The sequence below is a fragment of the Meleagris gallopavo genome, chromosome 8 (genome assembly GCF_000146605.3).
Source record: "Meleagris gallopavo isolate NT-WF06-2002-E0010 breed Aviagen turkey brand Nicholas breeding stock chromosome 8, Turkey_5.1, whole genome shotgun sequence".
Classification (NCBI taxonomy): Eukaryota; Metazoa; Chordata; class Aves; order Galliformes; family Phasianidae; genus Meleagris; species Meleagris gallopavo.
The window spans coordinates 20,159,775-20,172,648 of NC_015018.2; the positions used below are offsets into that span (position 1 = coordinate 20,159,775).

The 12,874-nt window shown below is 33.7% G+C and overlaps 1 protein-coding gene across 1 annotated transcript in view; it reads left to right on the forward strand.

Annotated features, from left to right (window-relative positions):
* The window catches only part of IDE (insulin degrading enzyme), a 45,699-nt gene extending 32,869 nt beyond the window's left edge, over window positions 1-12,830 (forward strand). Inside the window, 6 exon segments of the mRNA XM_019617678.2 lie at window positions 923-1,090; window positions 3,787-4,059; window positions 6,260-6,321; window positions 7,068-7,140; window positions 9,026-9,093; window positions 10,179-12,830. Of these exon segments, the coding sequence (XP_019473223.1) occupies window positions 923-1,090; window positions 3,787-4,059; window positions 6,260-6,321; window positions 7,068-7,140; window positions 9,026-9,093; window positions 10,179-10,274 (740 nt within the window). The 3' untranslated portion in view covers window positions 10,275-12,830.
* Window positions 12,831-12,874: the final 44 nt, after the last annotated feature.

Below are 12,874 nucleotides of genomic sequence, written 5' to 3' on the forward strand. Positions count from 1 at the left end.
GATTTATTTCAAATTATTTTAAACTGTAGATGTAGCAAATTAGGCTGTGGTTTTATGTAAGTAAAATTATACACAAATATATACATATATTTTTTTGTATATTTGATTTCACTTTTAATCCGTGTGCATAAGTTGACCTTCAGTCCTAATTCACTCTGAATGCTTTATGGAAATAAGATCTCTCACATTGTCTTCTACACGTAATGTACGTATTTGAGTAAGCATCATTCTTTGAGCACTTCTAGGTATTAAGTGAACATTCAGTGAAGGATTGTCCAAAAAACTCTAGTTTATTTGGAAAAATAAAAGCTTTACACAAGTATATCTTCTTTATTTCTGATATCTTTTCTTTTTGTCTCACAGTGCTTTTATGATTTTACTTCTATTGTGTGGAAAATCTTACATTTAAGAAATGAGCTTCAAGGAATTCTTGGGAGCTATACAGGAATGATGACATTTTTGGCTATGCAGCCAAAATCAATTACCCATAGCTGATCAGCACTGTGTGAAAGCTACTATATAACTGAAGAAACCGTTGTTATTAAATACGGAATTATTTTTAATGTTCACAAAATGTTTATAATGTTTTTGTTTGTCTTTAGAAACTGCATTCAAGGCAGTGCAGTTTTGGAACTTCGGTTCCAAACTACTTGCTTGAGAAACAGCAAGCTTCTAGCTACTTTCTGATGTGTTCAAGCTATGTCATGATGTATTAAACTAATCTTTTCTTTTCCTGTTACTTGAAAAGTGTGTGTGATCTGTTAGTGGAAATTCTGCTTTAAAAGTCCTGAACCATTTATTTTAATTGGATTCCACAAGTGATAGCCATTTTTAATACTGGACAACAAAAATATATGCTTTTCAAGTAAACAGTGCCTGTTTACTTAAACTGTAATCTAACTGTTTTATGTTTGTCTTTTAGGGGGATGGTTTGTGTATCAACAGAGAAATGAAGTACATAACAATTGTGGCATTGAAATATATTACCAGACAGATATGCAGAGCACTTCTGAGAATATGTTTTTGGAGCTCTTTTGTCAAATTATCTCAGAACCATGCTTCAATACTCTGCGCACTAAGGAACAATTAGGTAAGTATTCCCATAGTGATTATTGTCTGTATAAACCCAGGCATGAATATTCACGCACTTGCATGAGACATGATGAGGCGTTCTTTCCCTGTTCAGTGAATGCCATTTAAAGGACAAATGGCAAATGCAAATCATTTTAACTGCTGATGACTCAAAGGAATGTTACTGTTCACAAATTCTAAACTGAGAATAAGCAAGCTAATTCTTAAGATTAGTCTTAAATATCTGAAATCATCCCTAGTTTAAAAACAACAACAACAGAACAACTGTGCAGAATTTCTTTCTTTTTACCAGAAGGAGATAAGATCAATTCCTAAATTTTAGATCTTCTTAAAGAATCGGCAGCAGTTTAGTCTTTTCTGCTTGTGATCCTACTTCCAAGTGGAAGGATTTACGACCTCTAGCTTAGGTATACAGCTGTGTGGGTAATGGTAAGCTGCAATACTAACAAAGTAGCATTAACATGCATTTCAGGCGTGTTAAGAATACAGCTGTCCACTAGGAAGAACAAAAAATCATTTATCTGAACCGGTAAGACTGAAAACTGGTCAGGCTATTCCATATTGGATAACAGAGAGAGACAAGGACTTGCATAACAGTTTGCAGGATTGACATATTAATAAGTAGTACCATCAGATTTTTAGTTGTTTTTTTTATTTTTTTATTTTTTTAGGTTGTTTTTAGGTTTTTAGTTTAGGTTTTTTTTAGTTTTTTTTTAAGTTTTTTTTTTTTAAGTTTTTTTTAGTTTTTTACTTTTAAGTAAAGGTAAGGTAGGAAAGTAACGTTAAGTTTATTGTTATTTAAGGTGAAGGTGAAAGTCAGAGGGATGTTTCGGTATAATGACTGAATGGAAAAAAAACATTGGTACCGTTACAGTGTTATGAATTACCAGGGAGATCAGGCAAAATGAGATTTCTTGTGAGCTGCTAGAAGAATCTCCCAACATCATATCAGTCTAGACATCTCTTGAAAGTAGGGCAGGACCCAGGTGGTTTAGCCAGTTTTTGGAATGTGTTGGTTTCTTACAGAAGTTGGAGATAACTGTTAAAGAGGATGTGGGGAAATCAGTGAGGAAGAACTATGTGCCTATGTCAGTACAGAAATCAGTGTGGTGTGATTGCCAAATGAGGGAGTTCACCAGACTTAGGAGGGAAGACAGCAGAAATACCAGCAAAAATCAGTAAACTCAATGAAATTGTTAATAAGATCTCTGAGAAAGCTAAGGGAGAAAGAATTTCAAGAGTTATCAGTCTATTAAATAGTAGAGAAAGTATATGGGACTCATTCAATAAATACTTCAGCAGTATAAGAAAAACAAAGGAAGGGAAAAGTAGTAGTTTTTTGAAGAGTTCAGGTATGATGAATTCTATATTTTAAAAACAAAATACTAGATACCTAGAACTAGAAATCTTGTAACTAAGAATTTTCAGATGGTAAGTGTGGTACTGGAAAAATAAAGATACTAATTGTTACACATTTCTTTTGGAAATAAAAGAGAAGAGCAAGGAAATTACAGATCTGTCAGTTTCATTCTAATTCTAAATGCTATCATGCCAGTTGTAAACTCATAGGAGACAACTAAGAAACAATTACTAGGCAAAGTGGTGTCAAAGTAACCTTTTTTTTTATTATTTATTTTATTATTATTATTTTTTTAATGCGTTGTCTGCCTGGCTGGGTGGTAATGGTGGTAATGGTATTGTTGTGCGTCTCATCTCGATAGTATGAAAGATGTGTAACATTTTCAAACAAGCTAGAGAGAGCACCTGAATTCAGAAAGTTTCACGTTTGGATGGAAAGTTGTGATCAGAAAATTATTAAGAATGGTTCTCTATTGTCATCCAGTGTTACTTAGGATTTAAAATGCACTGGATGATAGAAGAGTTTAGGCTTACTAAATCTTCAGATTACTAAGATGGGAGAAGAGGCAAGTGTGTGGGAAGACAGAATTAGAATTCAAACTTAGTTTGACATTTTGGAAACATGGCTTGAATACAAATAAGATGCAATTTGATGGGAATATTTTGGCAGGAATAATCAACAGCACAGACGCAAGATAGAAGACAACTGGCTACGTAGCAGTTATGTGGAAAACAATCGCTAGGTTACTGTGGATCAGATGTAGAACATATATGAGCAGTGTCAAGCTGTTGTCTAAAAGAAACACTGAGATTAAAAAAAAGAGCTTCCAACATTCACAATATTTCTGAGCTGTTCATATAAGGATTTTGAAATACTATGTCCAGTTTTGACAAAAAATCAAGGGATGATTAGAGAGCTATAAAACAACATCTACAAGACTGAAATGTGACAGATTTGTTACAAAAAGGGGAGTAAGAGTAAAGACTTACCTTCCTTAGGAAAGGATCAGATAAGGTAAAGCTGCAAGTAGAAATGAGAGGAATAGTTTCTTTGTATCGAATTAAGATACAAGAAATAGTGCAAAGTGAATTCAGATCAGACAATAGAAAAATACTAAGTACCTGGTGTTGAGTCCAATTAAGCAGTACAGTACAACTTGATTTCTGATTACCTAATACTGATGACAAAATTTCTTTTGTTTTTTGTTAGTACGCTTCATTTCTTCCACACCCCTATCATTTCTTCCACATCTCTATCAAAATGGCCATGTTTGGCATACTTAATGCTTGAACAAGGGATTTCTTTAAATCTGTTACTGTTCTTGTTTTGCTAAGGTTACATTGTGTTCAGTGGTCCACGTCGGGCAAACGGCATACAGGGTCTGCGATTTATTATCCAATCTGAAAAGCCCCCACATTATTTAGAAAGCAGAGTTGAAGCATTCTTAAAGACTATGGAGAAATGTATAGAAGATATGACAGAAGAGGCCTTCCAAAAACACATCCAAGCTTTAGCAATTCGTCGTCTAGACAAACCAAAGAAGCTGTCTGCAGAATGTGCTAAATACTGGGGAGAAATAATTTCTCAGCAGTATAACTTTGACAGAGGTAAGAAAGATTATAATTCCCTTAAATTTCAGTGCTGTAGTTTAGATACGTTTGTAGTCTGTGCATAATTTCTATGTTTTTTTGTGATTTCAGTCCTCTAGGCTACTTTTCTTCATTTTGACCTGAGAAAAGTTTCTCATTTGTGCAGCCCATGCTCTCACAGCAGTAGAGCCTTTAATAATAGAGGATAATCCTGCTTCCTGGTGTTTACTATATGACAGGGACAAGAAGTATTTCACTGACCTTCAGTTCTTTCCTTTAAGCCTCTGTGAGACAAGGAGTAGGTCAAGGATTGGAAGTGGCTTGGATGCAATTGTTGATGTTGTATAAGCTTAAATTTCTTTCTGTGATGTTCTAACATGTGTATTACATATGTGCCTAACATTTGACTGAGATGCATTCAAATGCACTTTGACATTCCTGACAGTGTAGACATGAATACGAATCCTGCTGACATCATGTAGCTCTGTTGTGAGAATGAGAAGAAATCAACGACAGTGGCAACAGACTTAGCCAACACGTGACCTGTCTCAACTTAGAGTAGGCCTAGTAGGAATATGAATTATTTTTTTTAAGCCACAATGCTTGGATAGTTATAAGCTTGTAGAAGGTTGATTGAAATCCAGCTTCTGCTGTTCTTACTGAAAATGGACAGGCAGTTATTTACAGTGATAGCATAATACTGTGATCCCACATGCTGCTGAAGTTGTATCAAAGTTGGAAAATTTTAAATCCAAAATACCTAGATATATAAGTAATAGTCTGAGCTAGCTTTAATTTTCTATCACTAAACGATATATTTTGAAACAAATCTGATTTGATTTTCTACAATAAATACGTTTGATTTTTTTTTTTCTAAAAGATAACGGATAGGAGTTTTAAATCTAATTTTATTTAGTTCACTATATGCTTTCTAAAATGTCTGCTATGAAGAAAGAGAAATCAATGCTTAAATGATTTTAGTTTCTTAACTTTAAAAAACACTTACAGATTTAGATGTAGATCAGCCTTTCATCACATTTTCATGTCTCAACTCTTACTTAAAGCTATAATTTTCCATCTCTTGTGCATAATATGCTGCCTACAGAAGACTCACTCTGTATCGTGACTTCTCTTTTGCTTTACATGCAGAGTGTCAGCCTTTCATAGCGAGTAGTCTTTTTTTGTAGACTAACTGAACTCTTGTAATAATGAAAAATTTCAAATTGTTGTCTGGCTTGGTTTCAAGACAATGAGAGATACTGACAAGATTTCATGGCTCAGTTTAAAGATTAGTGTGAAAACTTAAGCCCATCTGAATTCCACTAAACTTACTATTTCCCTTGAGTCTCATATCTTTAATTCCCTTCTGTCCACTGAGAATTCGATTGCATTAAATGATTCTCAAATGACTATATTTGTCAAATCAGAAATGCGTATTCCAGCCTTAAGAAGTGAAAAAGTTTTTTAGGATTTAACATTATTATTACTTCTACTGTTTTACATCAGACTTTAGAATATTGTCTGTCATCATCATGTTCTTGAATTTCCTCCCTTTAAAACTTCGTATGAACTATTTTCTGTATGCTTCACCAACTTATTAGCTGCATATTCTTTTACACACTTTTCTTTCTTGATCTATCTGCTAATCCTAAGAAATGCAAGCATACCTACAATAAAAACACTCATTCTTGAGTGATATAAAATTACTAGTTTATTACAGTTGAATTTATGTAATCTGATGTAGCTACTGAGGCACACTTGTCATCAAATATCTGAAAGGTGATTGTTCCTTAAGAAATATGATTTAGGCTGTCACTGTTCTTCATGTTTATTTAAAAAAATTCATGCCATCTTTCCTAACTGTTAATAAAAACTCTGCAATCAGTCTGCATTAGAAATACGTAATGCTGATGTGAAGATGACATAGAAAATAGACACATTATTTTTTAGCTACTGAATAATATACAATGCAATCAGTATTCTTCAAACATGCATTTTTTTTTTTTTAGTAAGTCCCAGTCACAAAGGATGTTAGTTAAAGTATAATTTTCTTCCAAGCTTCCATCGACACTTCTAGTGGTACAAGTGTTAGCTTTTAAGTTAAGAATGAAAAGCATATCACTTGCAGTTAATTTCAGGAAAGAATAAATACTTAGAATTAGTGTGCAAATAACCAGCTATGATTTGCAGACTTGTTCTAATTTTTACTATTGTGCAGATAACATTGAAGTGGCGTATCTCAAGACCCTGACCAAGGATGATATCATACAGTTCTACAAGGTAAGTTAGTCATGTAGTTTAATACTACTTGGAAAGAGATGTCATTCAAAATTGTTTCGCTTTTGTAATCTATCTGTGTTTATCCATTTCACTACCAGGGTCATTCTTGCATTATCTTCTATTTGTATTAGAGATCCAATCTTACTGCTTTGAGCTGGTTACTACTTCAGTGACACAGTGAACCCTAACACATGTTTTTCACAGTATGATGGCATGAGTGAAGACACACAGCAAACATAAACTTAGAAAATGGAATTCCAGTAGCTTGATAACTTCAGCAAGTATGCATGTTCTGTGTTTGTGGGAATTGATACTTTTCTACTTACAGTAATGCTCAATAAATGATTAACCAGTACTCCAGAGTAGAAATAACTCTAGATTGGTGAGCTGGCTCTGCTGAGTTTAATTGCGCTCAGGGCAAAAGTTTGCTAGGGTTTTAAGTGGTAATCCTGATACTTTGATAGTTTATAGCTGAATTTGTTACTTCCAGGATTTTTGTTTGTTGGTTATTCTTTGTTTGAATGGTTTGAGTCCTAAGTAGTACATGAATTTTGTAAACAACTTGATTCTAAAATGATTCAAGGTATGGGTTACCTTTAATAATACTTAAAGGGACGTCTCAAAATTCACCCTCATTTTAAAGCTCAAAATTAAAATGTAAATGCTGTCATTCTTTTAGAGATTATATTTATATATTTGTGATTGATACTTTCCACAACTGAAATAATTGATATTGTTTACTCTAGGTGTTGTTGGCAATTGATGCTCCCAGAAGACACAAGGTTTCAGTACATGTCCTTGCAAGGGAAATGGATTCCTGTAAGTACTGTGCTGAATATAGTATTTAATCAGTTTGTGTTCAAGCATGTCCTAGTTAAAAATACTCTTGTCGTATTATATAAATGTACTTAAAGAAAAATCCAGCTTTGGAGATTGCATATGTTGGAGAGGAAAGAGTATTTTTTCTTAAGATTTTCTTCATATAGGTGCTTCAAATTCTCCAGTTGACACTTGTGGCCAAGTTCTTCAGCCATTCAAAAGTATATTGATATCATTAAATAGAATTTCTTTACAAAATAAAATATTTTGATGTACACCTAAAACCCCAAAGTTAGAAATTGCAGTTATCAATAAAATGATTGCTTTCCTAACAATTAGAAAATGTCCTCGATTCATTATTCAAGCACTCTCAAAGAAAAAGCAAATATAAAGTAACCCTCCAGGAATGCCAGATGTTGCATTTAATATAACTTGAGAAAGTCTGTTTAGGTTTTGTTTTCAAATATTTTAGATTATCTATGCATTGTAGACTCTACTACTCCATTTTAGAATTCCAGGAGGAAAAGGCTAATAGTGTTTCCAGTTAATAAACAATAAATAAGTACATAAAACAATCATGTAGAGAGGGAAAAACTTACGTTGTTTTGTGCTAATTTTTTATGAGTTCATGCTAGAATTAAATTCTGGCATGCATAGCACTGCTGTTAGAAATTTGTCTGTAGAACGGAAGGAAGCAGATACCTGTGTGCCTCTTATGAAACTCCTTCCAGCATCAGAATGATTTTTATGATACCACGGAAATCATAATTCTTCAGCTGAGTAAGGGAGACTTGCTCCAAAGTATCTTTCCTGGGTAATCATTGCTAGCTAAATAGAATTAGTTCTAGTACTGTGACTAACTTTAGAAAACTTTATAAAAATAAAGTAACTATATTGCCAAGTGGTTTATTATTACTTGGAATGGTATCTTCCTGAGCCAAGAGGAGCATGGGAGGAAGCCTAGCAACTACTTAACTCTTACAGTGATTATAGCAAAGCATAGCCTTCTCTCCATGTATTCCACAACTCCTAAGGCATTTAATTTGACAATTGGCCTCTTTTTCTGCCATGAAAGAGAAGCTGGGACTTTGATTAATTTCCTGTGAGTCCAAGCGAAGAAGAAATGCAACTGCTGAAGAGGGTAACATGAAGGAGGCTGAAAAGACTCCCAGGGAGTTTCCTTCCTCATGGAGGCAGACACATTTCCACGGACAGTAGAAAATAATCAGAAGTAGTAGAGATGTAGGAGATTAGGATGGTGGAACTTTATGAACTCCCAGTGTAAAAGTTAGAATTGAAACTTGAGTTTGGAAATTGAGGAAGAAAGATTTAAGGAACTGCATAACATACACATGTGAGACAGGTTGATTGGATTTAGTAAGTTTGTGTGGGATTGGAATAAGTAGAGGGTGCATGGGACAGGCAGGAAAGACTTGGGGTTGCTAAAGAGGACTTGGTATATGGAGTAATCCCCATGTCTCCATAAGCATGTCCTACTGAAAGATTCTCTTTGGAGCACAGATGTGCTGTTATTGCATATATCACTGGCATTTAATACTGTTCACATAGTTTTTACTGAAAAACAGTTTTAAGTATTTATTGTCCAGTACGTCAGCTCTTTTTATTGCTACATTCTCCGTACATGTAAGTAAAATGAAAAAAAACCACACTGCCTCAGCATGTGTTCTCAAATAAAATCAAGGATTAATCTGCTTGTATTTCTAAAGGTAATTATGAGTATAAAAGCAAAAGCTTCAAAAAGCTTATTTAGAGATACCTGAAGATTACTGTTATCCTGTGTTTCATGTCTTGATCTGTCCAATTTGCTATATGAAAGGCACTAATTGAGTTGTGGTTCTAAATTAATTTTGATGATGTTAAATAGGCCCTGTTGTTGGAGAATTTCCATGCCAAAATGACGTGAACTTGGCACCAGCACCATTACTACCACAGGTAAAAAGAAACAACACATAAAATCCCAGGCTTTATTAAAGAAAGTCTAGAACTATTGAGTAAGGTTACAGGGAGAAAGTACAAACCTCTTGACATTTATACTTTTGCAGGTTGGTTTTCTTTTTCTTTTTTCTTTTTTTTTAGCTTTTTTTACATGCATGGTTGTCTTTAATAACAGATTTTTATCTTTTTTTTTTTAAACAATCTGTGCTATTAACTTTGTTCCTTCTGTTCCGTTGAAATGAAACAGAATAGAAGTAGGTAGCTCTTCTGAGTGTCTACACTACAGAATAAAATACAGATTATGATTGTCTGAGCTTGTGTGTTAGGATGTGTGAATTGCCAAGAGAAGGATGGATATGCATCAGTAAACTTATAATCTGTTCAGAAAACAAAACTCCACACTTACTGGTCATGGACTTAAAGGATGAAATATTCCTGTGAATGTGGATTAATATACCCTGTGAATGAAGCAGTTTGGCAAATTCTATTCATACAAGTGTTATAGACTCAGTGTTGCTGTTTCGTGTAAATAGATATGATAGCACTGGAGCCATTCCTGGACCTCAAATGAGGTTGAGGTGAAATTGCTTGAAGAAATGTGTTTGTCCCAATAGGTGATTCTTTTTGCAAAGCAGTTGTAGATCTGTATTCTTCTTATTCAGTGCTTATAGGTGAGGTAATCACCATGGTAGAAATTTCTGTGTGAATTGAATATAGATATATTTGTTTTGACTTAAGTGCTAAAAAGTGACTTTATAGCAGCAGCTACAAATAATAGCTCATTGAATTGCTGTTATTTTTACAAACTTAACTCTGCATTTTCTAAATTACCTGATGTAATTAATAATGCAACCGCCGCATTACAGTTATTGTTTTAAATTATTTGGAGTAGATATTAAACCATTCATTTCAGAAGTAATACCATTTTATTTGGGAAAATTCTGTAATAATGAAATGTTGAATCATTGAAAGAAAACAAGACACGTATATATTTACGTAGGTGTAGAATAACTTGTGGGAAATTTCTCGCTCTTCTCATTAAAGATAATTGAACAGATTTTCTTGCATACACTTCTTTACAGCCAAGTGTGATTGAAAATATGACAGAGTTCAAGCGCAGTCTGCCACTCTTTCCACTGGTGAAACCACATATCAATTTCATGGCTGCAAAACTGTGAAGAACCTCAATGGATGAAGAAATGCAAATGATCAGCACTGATGTGGTTTCAGGGGACTTCATGATGAACAAAATTATTAAAGACTGCTAGGATAAATGGTTCTGTCCATTATGAACGTCCCAAATTCTTTCGTGGTTCATTTGACATTAGATGTGTGTTAGGCATAGAGAGTATAGAAAAATCAGTTGTGGTCATGTGTCATTTATATTACAGACAACCTGTTGAAAACCAAAATCAACTGAAAACAATAGTAATAATAATAATAACAACTTGTAGATGCAGTATATTTTTGAAATAGTGTACCCCTTCAAACTTTAATTTTGATAAAATAAGCTTCTGGAGCAAACAATTGCTTGAAATATCCTCATTATTCCTGAAAAACAATCAACAACATTTAGTAGCCCAAAAACAATCTTCCTGGGATCTGGAGGAGGGTGAGAAAAGAATGGGATGGGTTCAATAATTCTTCTTAAAATAGAGTTTCACATTTTTTGAAGTGTTGTGTTGAATGTGACTTTTAAAATTGATCCTTAATGCAATCAACATAACACGTTTTTTATTTAAGTTTGGTGAAAACCAGTGGAGGGGGAAAAAAAGATAAATTGATAACATAGTAATAAGTGAAAGAATTGTCTTAATGAAAATAACTGAAGATATGGACATGATTTTAATCTTTATATATAAATTTGGGGACATTTTATATTAAAACTCGTGAAATGCTGGAAACACTTCAACAGTCCAACATACTTTTGTTGTCAAAAGTGTTGTCCTAGTATTGTCTTGATAATATCCTCTTCAGTTTTTCAGTATTATTCTGAATTGTTTCCATATGATGTATGAGATACTTTATTTGGTGTCATTTTTATTTTCAGTTGCGCATAGACTACATGAGTTCTCCACCAGTACAATTTGCCTTTCTTGTTATTAGGTCTCAGTCAAGTACTTACTAGTGCAAATAACTTTAAGCATGAATTAGTTCTTGACTGCAGAACAGATGAATGTCAAATACAGGCCCTGTAAGGAATCAGATTTATTTTTACATCTCTTTGGGTCCTTTTGTCCTTCAAGAGGGCACTTGAGATGGAGCAGTGCTGGTATAGCAGTACTGGGTTAGCAGAAGTTATGGCAATGATGTGCAGTTCAGGTTACATCACAAAATGTTCCTTTCTACTCCTTTTAAGAGGATTGTATGAAACCCAAGGATCAAGAATTATGCTGAAATATTGTATAGATATATCATAACTTGGTGAAGACTGGAGATTGTATTAACATTTTACTAAGTCTACTGCCTTCTGCAGTAGTCTTCCACTTGAGACAGCAAATCAGGGTAAACACCTCAAATAGAAAAAGATAAAGGAACATCTTACTAACTTCTCTTACAAGTTTAATGCATAAAATTGATTGTAATTGTTCAGACAGGATAGAGGATGCAAAGCACTCAAGACGTAAAATCTGTTCGTAATGAGCCCTTGCTATATCAGAGGTGTTAGTGAGAGTTTGCTTCCTACTATAACCTAAAACTGAGGCCCTGACATTAAATGTGTCATGTATGTGTACATCAGAGTCCTGGAATATTCAACGGGGGTGTTCTTGTCGTTGAGTCAATGTTGTAGTAATGCTGGCTTTGAAAGCAGTTAAATGAATGCTTTAAGGGCTTTAAGTTTTGTTTATTTGAGTCTGTACTAGCTGATTTTAAGGCTAACAGGACATGTTTGAACATCTCTTTAATAAATTTGATGGTAGTCTGTGATGTAACCTGTTGCCAGGAAAGTCTGCTAGCACTTTTTGTAGCCTGAGGTGAAAAAAAAATCGGCCATGGTATAAGCAAAAACAGTACAGGTGTCTTTGTTCACCATGTTTTTCGTGGATCCTCCATGTAAAATGGACTTTTTACTCTTTTGCTTTTGTTTATAGTTTTCTTCTAGTAAAAATATTTGTATTATATATATATATTAAAACTTTTGACAGCATATTATAAAAATATATATTTTGGGAATTAGTGGTATTTAAACATACCACTCTTATGGTGAATAAAATCAAATTGCTTCTATTAAAAATGAATAAATAAATATTAGTGGAAGTACTATGAACTCTAACAAATGATATATATGAATTGGAATGGCAGTGTACTTAGCACAAGCTCACAAATAACATTTTCCCCAGGAAAAATGTGGAATTGTAAAGTTCTGTGACTGAATGTGGAAATACATGGTTTTTCAACACCTCTTAATTGCTTTTAAGTGTTCTCCAGCATTTTAGAGTTTCTGAGTTTGATATAGCAGTAAATTTTGATAAACTCAGGCATACTAATGGGTTCATCATAATGGACCCAAAGCTGCAGTGTCTACAAGCAATAAAAAACTACCTAGGATACACTGTAATTCAATTTTAGTGCTTGTTAATTAGTTTATGTAAGAAACCATAAATTATTATTACATAACTGTAATTTTTGCAAGTGCTATTTTAAGCAGTTGATGTGGAATTGGGTGCATGTGACACAGCCAGTATGACAGAGTGCTAGAGTTATTCTGTTTACAATAAACAATCTGAATTTAACATTTGGAGTTCTTAATTTCTTTTCTTTTTTTTCTTTTTTCTTT